Consider the following 20664-nt stretch of genomic DNA (forward strand, 5'->3'; position numbering starts at 1 on the left):
AGATATACAGGGAAATTGTTTGAAAAATAAAAAGAGTTTTAACAGAAAAAGTCCCTAAAAAATCTAAGTCTGAATCAAAGAAATACAATGTGACAGCAAGCATTACTGCCATTGACCAAACGGTCAATGAGCCAAATAATGCCAAAGACAAAAAGCATATTTACCCTGTCGATGATTCACCTGTAAAGATTGTGTCTGACTCAAAATGGAATAATGATTATTCTACTGATTACGAACTAAGAGAAGACAATAACTATAGTATCAAGAGAGAACATGATGAAGCATTTTATGGAACAGATTCAAAATGTCCAAAGTTGATCATTAATATTAATAATGCATAATAATGTATCTACCATATTTTTATATTAATATCATATGTGTCATTATTTCATTAAAAATATGTTATCTATTACTTTGTTATATTCCCATTATTTCTAGGGTAAGCTAAGACAGACACTGAGACTCACTGGATTGAAAATAAGAAGTTTTAGTGCTATTTTTAAGAGTCAGAAATGGTCAGAGGCAAACTAGCCAGCCCCCTCCACCCACATCTTCTTTTCCCTGGATGCATCCAACAGAAGCTTTCAGATAGTCATTTTGTTAAAAATGATCATATAAGGATCATATAAGGCATATAAGGTTCCATGGAATGGTTAGTCGTACAAACTTCAGATGGGGCTCATTTGATTGAAGTTTAGTGCCCTTTACGAGAGTCAAAAGTGATTTGAGGGACCCCCCCTCCCACGCCAATCATTTCTTGAAACCAGCATCCAATCAAAATTTGTAGACATCTATTTTATTCAGCATTGTTAAAAATTCCAGTAATTATGGCTATGGGGATGTCACCCTCCCTGATTGATGGGTAACTCTGCTTACCTAGCGCTCTGCAACGTCGCTTGACTCCTGGATTGTACCTTATGACATGTGCAAGAATTACTCTGATTGGCAAAAGGCTACCAAAAGAAGCGAAAATGCTGAACCTCACGCTGGATCATGCCTATCAATAGGAGCTCTCGTAGGAAGATGAGCATTAAGCACCCACAAGAAGTTTTTTACTCTTTACAAGCTCCTATGACTTATGCGCTTTCACGCTAGTTCATTCTGTATGGATGTAGCCTACTAAATTAATCTTTTTCGTTTTCACTATAATTGATATTAACTGACCACTTTAAAAAAGGTTTACAAGTCCCAAAAAAACTAGTTTCTGAGATTTCAAGATGGACATATTACGGACATATTATAGACAAAATGTGGAGATAATTTGGCTGAAAAGGACATATTTTCAGATGCTAAAGGTCAAAGACATATCCTTTGACCAAAAAGTTGGCAACCCTGGTCCTTTGTAGCTTTGTTCTACGTGTCTGTGAACAATCCCATAATATATAGGGTATGCAAAAATAGAGTTTTAATATATTTTAATTGTATTAAATTTTTTTATACTATTTAACATACATGAACAGAAGGGGAATAGAGGAATTTTACTACTGATATTGATCGAGTGGACCTCCTACCTCCCAGAAAATTCAAAAATCGTGTAAAAACACTGTGTTTGGAACTTGAACCATGTTCCCTAAGGATAACTATTACCCACCTTTCTCCCAGGGTCGGACCTCTTCACCTAAAACTGTTTTTTTCTGGTTTGTAGTTGGCTAGTCATTATGATAACCCTTTATTTTCAGACTTCAAGTGTAAGCGAACTTTTTCCAGTTATGTTCTACATTCATGATGGCGATTTTCTTCACGGTGCGTCAAATGCTTTTCCAGGCCATATGCTTTCTGCACATGGTCAGGTTATAGTCGTCACTGTCAATTACAGACTTGGTGCACTTGGTAAGGCTCCTACAGTTTGTATCTTTTTTTTTCTTGAATTGTTAGGGATTGCTTGGATATATCTCATATGTTAATTAAGCATTACATTTATTTATATCCCACTTTATCTTTTTAAATTATTATTTGTATTGTGTTTTGCGCTCATATACACCATGGTAGATTTTTTTTTGCTTCAGCGCGAAAGTCGTATTCCGATTGCAAATTTCGGACACTGTGTAAAGTTAAAAAAGATGGTAATCAGCTGACAAAGAAACATTCACTCATTAGACTTGGTGGTGGTGAGAATTCATAAAATATGAATAACCAAATAGAAACTACAGCAGAGAAGATGTGTAACCTTCTAGCTGCGCACAAACAAAAAAAGTAAAGCAAATAGCAGTGGCGTCAATTCTCGAAAATTTGGGAGGGGCATTTTTCAAAATCGAAGGGGAGGGCAAGTTGACTGTTTTTTTCGAGAAAACACCAAACAAAAGACATTTTTCAATGACCCTAAAAATTTATTTCACAAAATCTAGGGATGGGGGCAAACAAATCTAGGAGAAACACGGTCATCCCATCATTGACTCCATTGGCTAATAGCAATTCAATGAATGTAAAATTATATAAGTTGTATTTTATCACGCCATCACGGCAAATTGTCACCGAAGTCTAGTACTATATTAGAATTCAAGAGCATAAATGCTTCAAATTTTATGTATGTTCTGTCGTCAATTACGAATGTCATTAATCGACGAGAAATAAGTGAAATAGCTATAAATCATGGTGCGTTAAGAGAGGTCAGCTTTCAGGAAACCACTATTCGGGCATGACTGATATCAGTAAAGATTGTTAAATAGTTTTTTTTTAGAGCAGCCGCATGAAGTACTGACTTGTACTTCAGACGAGGCATAGGCTGTTCCGCCAATCTCAGCGCCAAAGTTTTGATGTCACATTGTGCCACTGTTTTCGGCTTCTGTTTGGGAGATGACAATTTGAATTCATGATTTGTTATATTTACGTGCTTGCTCCCGGAATCCGTGCATGTTTTCGTAAACAGAAAGTCTGTTATTTAGCCGCTGGAAGTATGGTTACAAACTAACAGGCACCACTACTGCAGGACAGGACATGAACCACGCAGAAGCGGATCTAGAGCAAAATCTGGGGGGGGGGGCAATGTGACAAGGGTGCCAATGAACAAAATCTTAGGCGGACCCCAATGTGACAAAGGTGCCAATAATTGACGAATTTATTCTAAAGAAAGGGTGAAAAAAGAAAAAGGGAAAGAGCGCGCCAGAAAAAATCTTGCACTCCCCCGCTGGATCTGCCAATGGAGACACGTAAACTAGTTCATACTTCATAGCTGAATGATATTATCTTGAAGTTATCAGTTTGGTTTATAAATTAGATATTTACGTTTGAGGATGATTCTTACAGGTGACTTATATTCCCCCCCCCCCTGTCCAACCTGATTGCAAAGATTTGCATGTTTATTGAAGATTTTGTCCTATTACCCTTGCAAGTCATCTTTCGCACTTTATTACCTGAAAACCGTGACCTTGGAAAGTTTTTAGGGCAGTACCACATTTTCGAATTAATTAGTTAGATTTAACGTTTTTCGTCTGTAGAAATTCAAACATTAGGTTGGTGCCAGCTACTGCCAAAAACTTCATAACTGTATATGGAGGTCTTTTTCACAAAAAATAGAACTCCCGACTTATCCTAATTTTTTAAAATGCATATGGTTCTGTAAGTTTCAACTAAACCAATTCAAACAATTAGATTTTATTTTCAATGTCCTTGGTACTTAAAGTTTAACAAGGAAAAGTATTCATCACGGGGCATAGCTTAAGATTCTCCCTGTGAATTCAACTGACCCTTTAAAGAGCATGAAAACATTTTGAAAAGTTATTACATTTTGAAAAGTTAGTTTTACACTTGCTTTTCGGCTATTAATGTACTTTGTACTTTGATGACTTGTACTTTCTCTGTTATTTACGTATTCTAACTCATCTTGATTACACTTACTTATCTCTCCACCTTCCTATCAGATAACAGTTAACAGCAAGATAAAACCTAAATATGTGACATATATACAAAATTTATTGCCGGCCTTTGAAAACAACTTGATAAAGGAGGTACACTTTTGCCAATTATATAAGATGGTAAACAATAATATTAGCCCCCCTTTTTGGCTCCAATAGTCTCAAAGTGCTAGGAAAGGATTCATGTTTTGGACTGAACTTTAAACTAAGAAATTTATAGAATTTTATTTCCTCTGACTATTCTTAATGGAGTAAATAAGCATCGTTGGAGTAGGGTAAGAATGAAAAGAGAAGCCAGTATGCCTCTAATTGAAGCGATGTTGGCAGCAGCAAAAGACAAGTCTACTTTTGACAAAATAAAATGTAAAATAAGGGGATATTGATATCTCATTTTTGCACGATATACGATACTTTTTACACGGATATAAAAAGCTCTTGAAGCTTAGAATCTTTGTCTTAAAGTTTTGGACTAGAAAACAAATTTGAGCAGCTCTTTTTTTAACCTATTTTCGAACTATAGTAAGTCCATGGATGATCTTAATCTACCAAACTCTCATTTCTTGGTTTCATTATAGGTTTCCTAAGTACTGCTGACGAGCAATCTCCAGGAAACTATGGAATGCTTGATTTATCCCTTGCTCTTAAATGGGTCTATGACAATATTTATGTGTTTCAAGGAAATAAGGAAAGAATCACATTATTTGGCCCTGGTGCAGGGGCAGTGGCATCGGGGATGCTGGCAGTAGCCCCCAAGACTCGTCACATGGTTAGGCAAGTCATTGGACAGGTTGGTGTAATTTTTACTTTTTACACACAAAAGTAGTTATTGATAATGTAGGCTAAATGTTTGTCTGACGTAGTTTTTGTGTAAAAAACGTAGGCTAACTTTCAATTACTAGCTAAATATCTTTTGATTTAACCAATTTTATGTATTGCTTGACCGAAAACCAGGACGCTTAAATCTTTATTTCATTCACAATCATCGAAGTCAGGGTGCCAGACCCGCGGCGCATGCGCCAAGCTTGGCGCGTTGGATGAATACAAGTGGCACCTGTGTGTGTAGGTATCTTCCTTTAGGACGTGATAATTCCAGACCTACCGTTGCAAATACAAAATGCTGAATGAATACTATACCAAAAGCGAGTTGACAATAGACGTCGAATCTATACTCCTCGGATGTCGTGTCTACCGACTCAAGATACAACCAAATAACGTCAAATGAAGTACAAACAGAGACTACATCGAATATGAGAACATCTTTATTTTTATATTGTAGGTCAGTTAGCTCAGATTTAGGCTTAACTGTCGTGATGCCACATAGTTTTCTTCATTCTCTTTATCTATTAGGCTACATTGTAAAATAGAATGATTAAAAAGTTACCGTACACGCGAGGTATACAAATATTGGCGAATGGGATGCAGAAGGCTGGCCATATCTGACCTAAAAGTTCTCTTTCATTTAAAAGCTACATAGCAATTATATTAACTGATCCTAAAATATATTGGTAATTGCATTTAATATAAGCACTCAAAAAATGAATAAATAACACTAGATAAATGAACTCAAAGCAGTCTGAGTCACTTCGTATGTGTATAATGAAGGACCTGCTTAGATTACCTAGCCATGTCCTCCAGACGCACAAAACGCACACCCGTGTAATATTTTTGCGAAGTAGTCCACAAAATCTGGACGACTCAAATTAATGTGGGTTGACATTCAGGTGTACATATCGATTTTCCAGCATAATTCACACAAAATAAGCCCAGTTTACTTCTAGTACCGACAACGCATTGTTACGCTGGTGACCAGCGTTTACCCCCCACCCCGGAAATTACCCCCCCCCCGGAAATTACCCCCGGAAATAACCTCCGGAAAATACCCCCCCCCCCCTGCGGAAAATATCCCCTTGCAGAAAATATTCCCTCTCGGAAAATACTCCCTGTGGAAAATATCCCCAAGAAAATACCCTCCCCCCGGAAAATATCTTATCTTAAATCTTAATCTTATCCCCGGAAAATTTTACCCCACGTGGCTGTTTGGTCTCCAATCCCTCTGGACTTTAAAAAAAAGGACTAGAACTCTCCATTCCGGATCTAATGACCGCACTCTGAAGTTTCTGCGACCTTGTGGTAGAGTTATGGATGAGGAAGGGGCAGAACCCCTCCTGTACAGAGTAAGTTCTTCTCATTTGGGGTTTAATGTTATTCTTTACTTTCATAAACAGCGGAGACCAGAAATATTCCCAGATATCATGAGGTAGTAGATATCAATTCTACATTTTTGATGCATTTTTAAAGTTTCTTTTGTACCCCCCCCCCCCCCCCAAATAAAAAAACCTTTGCTGGAAAATACCTTTGCTGGCTTTTTGCTGGGAAACTTTTGTTCCGAGGAGGGGATTACCGATATGATTTTAAAAACAATCAGAAATTAGTATTTTCAAATGAAAGTACGATAAGAAAAATTTTTCACCCGAGATCGTCCGCAAGAAATTTTCTGGGTGGACTTTTCAGCTAGAATGGAATTGTGTTGGTGGAATTTCCCTGGAGGGGGGGGGGGCATTTTTACGTGAAAATTACTTTCCATGGAGGAATTTTTCCCCCGATTTCCCGGTATTATTTAAAAACGATCAGAAATTAAATTTAAACGAATCAACTGACAGTAAGGAGCAACATCAAAACTTAAAACGGACAGAAATTATTATGTATATGAAAAGCGTTGCCCCCTCCTCAAGACCTTGCTCTTTGCGCTAAAGTTTTGACTTTTGTTCTAATTCCTTAAGAACGACTCCTGAAACACAACAAGACATTTTTTAACAAGAATAATAAGCATTTTTTTTAAAAAAATTCGTCTATTATTAAGGGTAGATCTGTGATAGGGAAGGGGTTAAGATACCCAAAGGAATTCACTTCAATGGCCTAATTTTCTAAGCTTCGCTGAGCCTTCAGATGCAAACTAAATTATTGTTTGGAACTTGTTATATAATTCTTCTTAGTTGCCACGTATTATTTCAGTCTACACCTTTATCATTGGTGCTGAGGCGGGGGGAGAGTAGTATTATCTTATTAAGGAGAATGATGATTCAGACTGCGTATGATGACAGTATGTAGGCCTATAATAAGGCATAATTTCCAATTAACTGTTATGAAGGAGTGCGGCTGGACACAGAGCGAGGGAGGAGATCGTGCCTGAAACCACCTCGAGGGAGCCGGATTTTCCGGCATGATCTGATTAAAAATCAGAAATTAAAATTATAAAAAATAAGTTTATTTTAACTGAAAGCACAGAACAATATTGAAAACGACAAAAATTAGTCCATATTTGAGTGGGGCTGCGCTCTCCTAAATCCTTTGCTCGTTAAACTAAAGTCTCTGTTGCTTTGACAAAGCTTTTTATTCTAATTAAACAGCCCTAATATTTGTGAAGACTTTTTTAAGGAATCGGGAAGAAAGTCAAACTTTAGCGTAAGGAGAGAGAACTTAGGAGGGGGAAGCCCCCTCATATATGAAAATTTTTGTTTGTTTAAAGTTTTAATGTAGGTCCTTACTTTTAGCTAAAAAACTTGTTTTTTCTCTTGAATTTCTTAAAAAGGTTACTGTATTTAATATTAAAAAAATTTAATAACAAAAACTAGATTATTGAATTTGGGGAAATTATGGGCGTGAGGGGGGTGGGGATAGTTGGCCTCTGATCACTTTGGCTCTTAAAAAGGGCACAAGAACTTCTGATTACCAATCCATTGAGCCCCCTCTGGGGTTTATACGACCACATCTTCCATAAAAACCTTTTATGCCCCTATGGTATTGCTTACAACCCTTGCTCTGAGGGCTTTGAGGGGAGGGGGGTTGTCATCCTCAAAGACATAATTTCTGGACCTTTCACCTACGTTCAACAAAATGGCTATCTCAGAATTTTGATTGGATGTGTTTGGGGAAATGATGGACATGGAGGGTGGGGGGGGCAGGTGGCTGGTTGCCCTCCAACCACTTTTGACTATTAAAAAGGACACAAGTCCTTTTAATTTCCAATCGAATGAACCCTTTTCGAAGATATGTACGACAAATTCTTCTATACGAAGTGCCCTGGTCTAAAAAAACAAACAAAAAACAAAAAAGTAAATGAATAATACATTGCACCCACATCGCTCTTTACTTCGGCAGCGCTAGTGCGCTGCCTATGATTATCTACTTTGGATGCTTTTTAATGACTCATGAGCGGCCAGGCCAAAATGAGTGAGGGTAGCGCCCTCGTGATACACTCTCTTTAAGGGGACCTAGAATCTTTCAACGACATACCCCATACAAAAATCCTTAGCGACATCCACATAAGTTTTTTTGTAAAAATTAATATTTAAAAACTTTATCCACAAAATATGTTTTCTAAAGAAAACTAAAAAGCTTAATAAAGAAATAATGTCAAGTAATCTTCAAAATAAAAAAACTATGGAGTCTAATAGAAAAACAAAAACAAAAAGATAAATGTTTTTTTCCATGAAAAAGACTATGCTAATAAAAAACAAACAGAAATTAATTACAAACCCTTTTTCCACAAAACCAGCTTGTCAAAGAAGAGTAAAGAGCTCCATTATGCCAAAAATGAGTAGAAATACATTCAAATAGTTTTTTAAGCATAAGACTACCACAAATCACCATCAATAAATAAATTACCATCAATAAAAGCCCAAAACGAATAGAAATTAAAGTAAATAACCGATTCAAACTGAAAACGAACAAAAATCAACATGAGTAGGGCTGACGACCCCCGCGCCTTCTCAAGACCAGAACATAATTTGCAAAGCCAACTTCGCTTTCAAAGGAAAGCTAAACCTTCTTAAACTTTTTGTGCCATATGTTTTAGCTTAATTTTGATGATTTTGCGCCTAATTTTGTTTCTTATAATGTTTTTTTTTTTAATTTGGTACCCGCTGCTGCCAAAAATTACAGAAGTTCATATGGAGGTTTTTCAATGAATATGGATTTTAGGATACGTATTTTTAGGATAAGTTTATAAATTCCTCTTTTTCACTTTGCTTAGCCCTTCTCAACGAAACTAAAAGAAAAAAACTCAAATAAAATCTTCGAATTTGAAAAACCCTATTTCCCCCGGGGGTATTTTCCACAGGGGGCATTTTCCGCTGGGGGTATTTTCCGGGGGGGGGGGGGGTAAACCCTAGAACCATTACGCTTACGGCTTCTTATGTGCAGTTCTGAAGCTTTAAATAAGAGAAGCAAAAAATACTTTTAAGGGTTTGAGTAGAAATGGTGTTGGCCAACCGTAGTGAAAGTATTTGAAAAGGTTGAATGATAACCAAATACAGATACAAAACCATCTTAATGTATGGAATTGGTAAGTATACATAAAGAACAGCCAATTGCTGATCTGAAAACCGTCACATGATGTTGCAAAATGAATAATGGTTTCCCTGGCATAAGAGGGCATGCTTTTCAATACCTTTCACCTAAAGGCGAGCAGGTATATGGTGGCAAAATTCATCTGTAGTTTAGTAACTATACCCTGTTTTGTGTCACAGCTGGGGGATCGGATTAAAACTTTCTAGAGAAGTTTTTTAAGGATCGGCAGCATTGAGCGGACTTAAAATTTTTTTTTGGGAAAAGGGGCTGACTATTTTTCATCAATCTTTTCAAAAAAAAAAAATGTTTTTTCTTCGTCATGTTAGTTGTCCAACAACTTGACTAGTTATCTGATAAATAAGGGAAGGGCTTACTCAGATAATCTCTTCTCCCTTGTGGTGACATCAACGCTAATTAAAACTACTTTCAGGATGGTTCTCCGCTTGCTGATTACGCACTCATAATTGATCGGGTCCGTGTTCAAAACACAACGAGGATATTTGCAGAAAAAATGGGCTGCGATCCCTACGACAGTTACGCACGAATTATAACGTGTTTAAAGTCAAGAAGCTTTGAAGAACTCGGAAACGTTAGAATAACAGTAAGTTAAATCCTCGAACATTCTGTCATTTTGGCAATTTCTACAATAATAGATAGATTTAAGTGTAGAATGAAGCCAAGAGGGCCGTATATTCGAACAGACATACTTAAGCATTGATTATGTACGGTTAAATAAACACAGAACTTACTGTAGTTGCAAAATAAAAATGAGCTTGAGATCAAAACAATATTACAACTGAGAGAAAGAAAAGAGAGAGAGAGACAAAAAAAGTATGACAGCTAGGCGAAAACATAAATGTATAATAACACTGCGACAGCGGAGAAAAATTAATTCAGAATAAGCCTAGATTCCCTTTTTGTCTCTATATTAGCTTCCCTTGTACTTACGTTCAATTCACAATTGATGCCTATTTTATTCATTCTCCCATTTTTTTGGGGGGGGGCAGGAGAAGGGGGTAATTCCCGAAATAATCCCGAAGAATCCTCCCAAGTTTGAAGGCTGTTAAATGGAACTTTAATTTTTCATATTTTTGCTTTTTAGAAAACTGTTACTTGTCTCCACGGAATATATTGATGGAAAAATTTGTTTAATCCCAAAACGATGCTATAATTTTCCGAAATTTGGTCACGTTTCAGGGGTGTGTTCCGCTCCCCAGATTTGTCCAACGTTGCGGTGTCCAAGGCCATGCGTCGAATGCTAGTAGCCCCTGCACAAAACCAATTGGCTCTGCAGCATGTAAATCGATAAAACGTACATGTCAGTCGTTCCAATACCCTGAGATGAAAAAGCAAGTCGGAAAGCAAAAATGCTCCGGTGAATGAACAGAATGGAAATACTAGAATTGTGTCTTGGGATATGGATGGAGGTGTGTTTCAAAGAATCCTTGTAAATGAAGAACCATGCTGACGTAACGATATTCTATGCAATCAAGAACACCTGCTGACGAGTGATAGCCTCAGTGTACTCAAGGTTTAAGACAATCATACATTTTATTTTCCACCAGCTAAGTCTCGTCAACGAGAAAGGCTCACTGGTGGACTAGCAGTCATATGTAGTTCTATTTATCCTGAGAGTCTGCATGCTGCCGAAAACTTTATGGCTGTAAAGGTTGGGAATCTTGTGATCGTTAATGTCTACCTTCCTACAAACTACAGTGACGAAGAATTGGATAACCGATTTCTCGAAAGCAGTGTGGGCTCTTGCAAAGTACCACAAGTCTACTATGTTGTCAAAACATGAATGTATTATAATTGGAGACTGTAACTATGATTTAGTCAAAGACTCGTCTCCTCGGTCCCAGCTGATCCTAAGTGCACTTGGAAGTCGGTATTGTGTGCTCCCAAAACACCAACATTTCATGTTCGTACACAGTAGTGGTTCACTCTCAAATATTGACCATGTCGCATGTACACTAAACGTGAGTTGTACAGTGAGCGTGCTTGTGGGAAGTCACTCCACCTACCACATCCCAATTGAAATATGTGTTAATGGGTGTATTCCAACCGCCTAAAGTACTTCACAGTGGTATGAAATAAAAGATTCGTGAAAGAACGGCTTCCTGCTTTACCGAACAGTGCTTGACACTACGCTTCAGAAGATCAGCGTACCATTTAGTCTAAAAAAAGCCAACGTGCAAAGGAATATCAAGGAAACTAAAACATAGCTTAATGCCTTCTGTTCTGAAATCACCCACGCACTACTAGTCGCAGAAAAGGCTGCTATTTCCGTTAGGAAAATTTGTGAAGGTACTAAAATCTTGGGGTTCTCAAAGAATCAAGAGCCAGTTTAAGCATGTCAGGATGCTAAGTTCTGGTTCTCAGTGTGGAAGGAAAGTGGCCGTCCTAAATCCGGTGTGTTGAATTGTCTCCGTGTACACACAAAACGTAAATTTGAGAAAGCCCTCAAGCAGCATCGCACGATGTAAAAAATGACTATACATTGAAAATAATTAATGATCCAAGCCGTGTTTATGGAAAGACTGCGGGAAAGATCATCCAAACAAGCCTAAATCCATGCCTAGTGATCCAAATGACTGGTAAGCTTACTTTACGAGAGGAATTTAGTGCCCCGAATCCCAGTGTAGCTAGACCATATAGCGAACAACTTGAATCTTTGCTATCAAACTCGAGTTTTCTGGTGTTTTCCGTATCTCTTTCAGGTGTAACTACAAATGCCTTTAGGCTGAAAAAGAAAAACCGCGCGGAGTTGACGTTTTATTTGCACTTCACCTTGTGAATGGTTGGTCTACTCGTCTTCCGTGTGAAATGTTAATATTATTATACCAGATCATATTCGTAGTCGGTATTGCACCCGATGTTTTCTGTATAAGGCAGCTTCCGCCCATCCTGAAAAAAGGGAAGCCAGCTAATATACGCTCCTCGTATCACCCAAATACTGTGTTGCCAGTTTTATGCAAGCTTCTAGAAATGCTGATATTGTTGAATGTTAGACACTGTTGTCAGATGCCAAACCACCAGTTTCGTTTTACAGTTCTGCTCGGTAGCGCTGATGATCTGTTCGCCCTTACTGCTATTTTGTTTGATTCTGAGGTAACGGGTGACCCACTAGCCATTGGCTCTTTTGATGTGAATCGGGCTGAAAATCCGTAGAAGTGCAAATCCGGATTAATACAAAAAATTCCTTTGTGACCTATATTCAAAATAATGAGAAAAGGTTCTTTTATGTCAGTAGTCATTCTTAGAGAATTCGGAAAGAAATCAAACTTTAGCTTAAAGAGAGAGGGCCGAGGAAGGGGTAGCTCCACTCATATACGGAATAATTTCTGTTCGTTTTAAATTTTAATGTTGCTCTTTACTGTCAGTTGGAAAATTGTCCTTTATATTTAATTTATAAACAAAGGACAAATGATAAAGCTTACAGCCCCTTCCTCAGGGGCTGTGGGTGGTCCATATCATCCCCAGAGGCATAGTTATTGAACCTTTGAACTATGCTGAACCAAATGACTACATCACAATTTTGAACTGATGTCTTTGGGGGAAAGGGTGAGGGAAGGAGGCTAGTCGCCCTCCAATCTGTTTGGTCACTCAATATGTGCACTAGAACTTTCAATTTCAGCTTGAATGAACCCACTCCCGATCTTCTAGAACCATTCTAAGACCTTCTAGGGCGATCTTCTGAAAAAAAACAAACAAAAAATAATAAAAATTAACGCGCATCCTTGAACGTTTTTTCTGGCAAAAAGGAATCCCACTTTTTTGTAGATAGAAGCTTAAAACCTCTTGAGTTCTCTGATATGCTGAATTTGATGGTTGCGATTTTCATTAAAATCGCCAGACTTTTTGGGATGTCTCTCCTCTCTTTCGAAAAACAAGCCAACTTTCTCAGACTCGTAGCTTTTGATGGGTAACATTGAACTTAGTGAATTTTATACATTCGAATCAGCACAAAAGGCTAATTATTTTTATGTTTTAATTGTATCAAAATTCCTTTTTTTTTCTTACTTAGAGTTGGTTGCCACGAACTGTTTGACACAATTTCAAAGTAAATATTATATGTATAAATATGTAGTAGCACGTAGGTAGCATTAGCGGTATTATAATGCAAACAAGTTGGTAGCTATCAATCAAATGACTGTATCTGCAAAGTCAAAATTTTACAGGGGTGCAGTATCTCGTCAAAGTGTCGTTCATTCAAAATAAACAATATCTTGGGAAACAAGAACATAGAAGTAATTTCCATGGATTTCGATTTTAAAGTTTTATGAAGAAGTCATATTTGACTCTGGTTTTGTTTCGGACTGTTCCACACAGCAACAGTAAGAATGGTGAATTTAGCTGACCTAACTTATTTAGAAACATATTTTTTGGTGGGGGAGGGGTCATATTCTGCCTTTCCCTTTATGTTATATAAGATATGCTAATTGTGTGCGCAATAAATTTAGCCAGTTGGTAATGGCGAGTGTTACTTTTCTTGGCTTTCAAAACATTTATACTGAAAATTTGGTTCTTTAGGGGTTTGTTTAGTGAGAAAAAAAAAAAAACACTCTTTGTTCACCTTGCTCTTGCATTGAGGCATTCGTTCTTTGTGTATCGGGAAAAAGTCCAAAAATAACGTAAAGAATAGGGGATTGAAGGGATGGCCCTCTTTTATCGAGGATAATTTAAATAGAAAGGACTTATACTATTTCTAATTTGAACCTAGACAGACATATACGTGGGAATGTTTTTTTTTTGGGGGGGGGGCAGTAATAAAAAAAATGTAAGTTGTATAAGAAGTGCCGATAAATTTGGCAGAATTTCAGTTTTTTGGGAGGAGCGGGGGAGGGCAGGCTCAGAGGCCATACTTATGAAGCATCTTAGCTTAGAGATATACGCAAGGAGGGTTGGACCTTGGTGCCCTCCTCCTTCAAAAATGTCCCCCATTTTCCTAACACCTCTTTTTATATTATTAAATAACTTACCCCCCCCCCCCCAAAAAAAAAAAATCTGCGTACGTTTCTGTGTCGGCAAAAAAACCATAGACGATCACTCTCCCCTACCCACGAAAAATATGAATGCAGTTCCAAGAATTTATTGTTTTTACAGCCTGATGTTGGAATGTGGGCATGGGCTCCAATTGTAGACACCGAAATTCTAAGATTCCCTGGAGACACGTGGTACCATGGATGGGAAGAGAAAGACTGGAAATTTTTATCCGAGACACCTGAATATCTTATCAAGTACAATTATTTAAACCCAGATTTGCACTATATGGTTGGAATGAATAGAGATGCAGCTGCACATCTTATTTGTGAGTTGATTTTTGTTTCCGTTTTTATCACGGTTGGTTTGAATAGTGGTGAAGCTGTTCTCATTTGTGTTTTATTTTTAGTCACTATTTATAATGATTAAAATCAATGGAGATTTGGCTACATGTATCTCATTTTTGAGTTGATTTTTTTCGTGGGATTGAAACGAATAAAGATGCAACTGTTCATCTTTCTTTGTGTTTTTTTTTTTATACAATTGGCAATGTAAAGACCCCATTGCACATCTTGATTACGTGTATTTTTGCATATATATGGCAAAAGTTCACTTTCCAGTACTTCCTCGGCACTATATAATTGTACAGTTCTTAGATTTAAAGGACTAAGCAATCCCTTGATCGAAGAACAAAATTTAAGCATATTTGGGTTCTAAACTGCGGCAATTCCTTTTCCTTTTTTGATTGCACAAAAACTGCAAATGGTTTTAACATCATTATTATTCAGTTGTTCTTTTCAAGACAAGGCTTTCAATTCATAATTCGATTACTTAACTTCGTCGTGATTGCGGAAAATTGTATTTTTACGCGGTCACTCAAGGAAGGGAAAAAATCAATTACAATTGAAATCATGTTATTAGCATATCTGTTTTGTAGCCTACAGTTTGGAAGACTAGTTAATTCAATACTGTTGTAATTATGTAGTATCAGCATAATGTAAATGGTAGGTAATGGTGATTTTTGATGGTATGATCCCAACCCATTTTAATGGTAAGTGGTGTTTGGGAGCCCATATGGACAGCAAATATCCTGCATCTACTTTCATTTTCTTTATTTATTTTTTTTTTGTTGCGAAAATCGCTAAAATGTGTTTATGAACCTTCGAGACACGTGTGTTTTCCAAGAGCGTGACAAAAACAAATTATGAGGATCACCAATTGTATTTTGAGAAGAAATAATTTTTAATTTTCCCATTGAAATTTTTCTATCATATAAAGCCAGTGGAGATTCTGTTCTCTTTTGCGCACGAGGCAACGTCTTGATTAGCGCCCCCTCCATGTCTCCCAAAAATTTTCAGGCGAAATTTTAACATGATTTTCTTCTATTAACAAAATTTTAACAACTTTATTTTAAGGATTAAATCCTCTACATAAAGTAGAGGATTAACATCCTCTACTTTATTTTAATAAAAATAAAATTGCCAAATGATTGTAACTAGTAGATTATTTGTTTAGAATTATGTGCCTCTAAAATGTTTGCGCCCAGGACAAGTGCCCCTTCTATCTCTTCCCTAAAACTGCCTCTATACAGAGCTCGAATTAAGACTAACTTATTTCTTTTTAAATCGGGGTCAATTTTGTCGTATGAGAGGAATTCGCAATTTGGCATAATGCTGCATTGGCAATCGTACGTCTAAAATTATTGGGGCATGAAAATCTAATTTCTTGAAAAGCATGTTTCAAATGGTTTCGTGAAAATTTGTTCGCCAAAAGAGAAAATTTAGCAGTTTGAAAATTGAAAATTGACTTAATTTAATAAAAAAAATTCTGGAAATCGATTTTTCTAAAAACATGGTTTATATATATATATATATATATATATATATATATATATATATATATATATATATATATATATATATATATATATATATATATATATATATATATATATACATATATATATATATATATATATATATATATATATATATATATATATATATATATATATATATATATATATATATATATATATATATATATATATATATATATATATATATATATATATATATATATATATATATATATATATATATATATATATATATATATATATATATATATATATATATATATATATATATATATATATATATATATATATATATATATATATATATATATATATATATATATATATATATATATATATATATATATATATATATATATATATATATATATATATATATATAATATATATATATATATATATATATATATATATATATATATATATATATATATATATATATATATATATATATATATATATATATATATATATATATATATATATATATATATATATATATATATATATATATATATATATATATATATATATATATATATATATATATATATATATATATAAATATATAAATATATAGACCCCGGCGCCGCGCCGATGAGAGAAGACCGGCGGTGGCTGGGTAAAAAACAGTACGCCGCGCCGCCGGTAAGACGACGGCGGCGCGCCGCCGGTAAGATGTCGGCGGCGCGCCCCCCGCGCGATCAATGTTGACCGCAAATATTAATGTTTTCATCAGTCTTTCTCAAATCACAGCTTCAATTTACAACAGATTCAAGCCTATTCAAAAGTTCAAAAATTCACAAGTCACTGGCTGGAAACTGGCCTTCATCGTTATTCGTCAAGAGAAATAGAAATATGGTAGAAATGAAATGGCTGTGGCATTTCAGAGCCCTTGCATAGTACGAGTAGTTGAACTATGTATTAGCTATACATTCTTAGCATATATAATTTTCAAAATTAGTTGTTTTTTTCATTGAGCACTGCTACATATAAAATTTCAAATACCGTGTCACGAAATTCGTCCGTTATCTGTGTAAAAACTTTGAATATAACCTTGAACTTAGAAGCTTAATTTTTTCATAATTCCCTTTGCCTATATCTGTTTTGTCACATTTAAAACAGTTGAAATGGGCGACTTTGATATAATTTTTTTTTTTTTTTTGCTCTTTTGGATTCCTAAGAAGACTTCTTTTATTAAAAACTAGTTTTTAATAACAATCTAAAAAAATGCATTTTAAATCTTTTTTTGGCTTATTTATAGAAAATATGTCATGCAGACTAAGGCTGAACTGCTGCCTTATCATTGCTTATGGCTGTTCTTTTGGATATTCTTCATTTTTTCTTTTGGGGATTCATTCCAAATTATAAACTGATAAATACCTAATATCGGTCAAATTATAAACTGTATCTAAAAGGATTAAATTTATCAAATTGAAAAATACATTATGAACACTTTACATGAGAACACTTTAATTCCAATGACACAAAAAACACTTAATAGTTTATTCGCTATGAAGAAAAATGAAGTGCCAGCTATTTTCTTAGGTAAAAAATGAAAAGCTCATCCGTTTTAAGTGTAATTAAATGAAATAATATGCAGACTGAAGTAGCTCCAGGAAGATGTTGAAATGTTCATCCTAGTTTGTCACTTTTAATCCAAGCAAAATGTTTGGACGCTTAGTATCAGTTTAAGCTTTGATTTCCAAATGCTCACAAGAATTACCAAATTTAAGAAAGTCGCAACAATAAGTCACTTGTGGTCAAAATACTTAGACTCCTCTTTGATCCCAACCCAGGCTCAAAGGTTTTGCTATGGTCATTTCCATGGAAATCTCTAAAGAGTTTCTTTTTTAAATAGCTTTCAAGCGTAGTTAGGGGTATTTAGACTTTTTTGCTTTTCTTCAAAGCTTTGAAAAAAGTGTTATAATATTCCAAATGTTACATTTGTGCATATTTTTGGTAATAATTTGTGGGGTGATCGAATTTTCTAAACCACTGAAGATACGTAATAACGTTACAATATCTAGTACCCTGAGGTCATAAGACTGTCAAAGACTCCTCCTTGAACCTCCCAAATTGAAAGCTTTTATTATGACCTGGCCTTTTAATGTAATTTGGGCACTGGACCAAGGGCGCCATTGTTACTCGAGCGCAACGTTAGGTGGGGATGTCGATATCGCTTTCGTCACAGCAATTCGTTTTAGTGTGAATATGCCTGGTACATATGAACGAATGTTTTCAAAGTAAACCCGTTTCATCAATAGGGAAAAAAAAAACGGATTGGACGCATATGTCCCTTTCCCTTTGGACGATAAAACCATGCAAGTGCTGTATCAAGTATAACTCACGAAAATCTTGTTAATTTTGTCAACTTTTAGACTTTTTGACATCCCTGCTTTCAATAAAAAAAACAAGGTACTATCACTTAAATATAATAACTCCCTATGTCCCCTTCTGGATACCATCTTGATAGGATACCGTCTCTGCTTTAAATTTAAAAAAATAAGTAGCTTTTTGGCATCTCTGCTTAAAAAAAAAATCGAGGCATTATCATTTAAATATTATCGCTTACTTGCCGCCTCCCCCTCTGGCTATCACCTTGATAGGATGCCGTCTCTGCTTTAAATTAAAAAAATGAACTGTTTGGGATCCCTGCTTTCAATAAATAAAATTTCGAGCTATTAGCATTTAAATATAATACCTCCCTACACACACCCCCCCCCCCTCAGGATACCACCATGATAGGATAGCGTCTCAGCTTTCATTAGAAAAATAATTTACTGAATAATTAACAAGGTCACTATATTGTTCAAACAAACACGCAAAATAACGTTAAACAGCTTAGTGTTCGTCGAAAAAAAAAATTGAGGTTATGAGTAAAGGGGTACAAAGACAACAACAGAAATGTCGAAATTATTCAGATATACCTCAAATTATTGGAAAACTGAGTGATAGATTCGCCATGGCATTCCATAAGATCCAAAGAATCGAAATAAAAGGGAGCACGCACAAAAGCCAAATTAGGCCATTAGCCTTTGACAAATAACAAAATAGCCAAGACAATGAACCAATCCTAGTGGGGGCCCTGGTTCCACCAAAATACTTCAATGTCTTTCCAGGAATTTGATATAATTTTTTTGCCTCAAATTTAATTGAACAAAATAATTATCTTTTTGACATCCCTGCTTCTAATAAAAAGAAATGAGGTATTATCATTTAAAAACCATAACTCCCTACCCCCCTCCCCTATAGGCAATAATTTACATTTTTTTTGTGAATCATGTCTTTGGTGCAATTTCTGTTTTAATTTCTAATTCCCCAACCTTGTACATAGCTTAGTCTATTGCTAAATTTTGTCTCAACCGAAGGATGTTTTTTTTTGGGGGGGGGGGGGCGATAATGTTCCAGAAAGAATATTGTATTTTCTATCAGCTGTTCAATAATTGAGTATTAAACATTAAGAAAATCTTATCTAAAAACAGTCGAAAAAAAAATCTGCAAACTTACAATTCAGGTGTAGAAACAATCTGTCGGCTGTCAATTTCAAAATCCAACAAAAGGCTGAAGCTGTATAGTAGTGAATGTGTTCTATAATTCCATTCAACTTGAAACTAAAATTCTTGACTAAGAATGATGTAAAAAATAGCGATTGAGATACTGCATTCGAAATTATTTAAACTCATTTCAAATAGACGATACTTTTCTTTGTCAACATATGAAGAACTGTGTATATTGCAATATTTGCAATTGCATATTACATCCATCTGGTTTTTATGCAAAGTAACAAAAGAGACGAAAATTAATGAACAACAGAGCAGTGAAGAATTATGGTATACACAGTAATATTTGGCAGGGACAGTCACTGATGATAAATTACTAGGGGTGGCACCGTGAGTGTGTGATTTTCGGGGATTCGGGGAACCCAATTTTTTTTCGGAGCGATGCAAAGATTTTAGGGGAAATACCCGAAAGTTCAGAGATACTGCAAGCTCTGCTTGATTTCTAATCAGGAATTTCGAAATGCTAAACCACACGAGAAGGAAAAGCTCCGACTTTGCGGTTGACGCAAGAAAGAACTGCCGTAAAAATAATTTAAAGTCGACCGAACGCCGCCGCCTCTGCCGGCGGCGGTGTGCCTGCGGCGCGCCGGCGGCGTTATGACACTTCGGCGGCGTTCGACCGAGCCGCTCGGCGGCCGTGTTCGGTCGATCCACCGGCGCGGCGCCGGGGTCTATATATATATATATAGATATATATAGATATATATGTAAATATACCTAAACAATTCTCTAGCCTTTATGGATTTAGTGGGTGGCAGTCCCAATTTTATTTTGTGGCAATTTCTGTTCGTTTTGAATTTGAATTGATTATCTATTTTAGTTTGTGCTTGTTACATGTTTCATTTATTCATTCATAGTAGTATCTGTTATTTTTAAGTTCGAGCTTATTATTCATTTTAATTTCTGTTCGTTTTAGGTTACATTATTTATTCATTGTAATTTCTGCTCATCTGTGTTTGACTTAATATATAACTTTATTTATTCTCGTTTAGGTCTCAATGCAGCTCTTTAGTTTCGCTTTTCTTTGAAAAACTTATGT

The 20664-nt window shown here is 35.7% G+C and overlaps 1 protein-coding gene across 1 annotated transcript in view; it reads left to right on the forward strand.

The window, feature by feature from the left end:
* Gli (carboxyl ester lipase-like protein Gli) overlaps positions 1–20664 on the forward strand; it is a 154166-nt gene that overhangs the window by 88451 nt on the left and 45051 nt on the right. Inside the window, exons 3-6 of the mRNA XM_089089480.1 lie at positions 1680–1830; positions 4427–4638; positions 9631–9801; positions 14307–14511. Coding sequence (XP_088945606.1) covers positions 1680–1830; positions 4427–4638; positions 9631–9801; positions 14307–14511 — 739 coding nt within the window. The remainder of the gene's footprint in view (positions 1–1679; positions 1831–4426; positions 4639–9630; positions 9802–14306; positions 14512–20664) is intronic.

Source organism: Artemia sp. Qi Xiang Cuo, chromosome 5 (genome assembly GCF_049724085.1).
Source record: "Artemia sp. Qi Xiang Cuo chromosome 5, ASM4972408v1, whole genome shotgun sequence".
NCBI lineage: Eukaryota > Metazoa > Arthropoda > Branchiopoda > Anostraca > Artemiidae > Artemia > Artemia sp. Qi Xiang Cuo.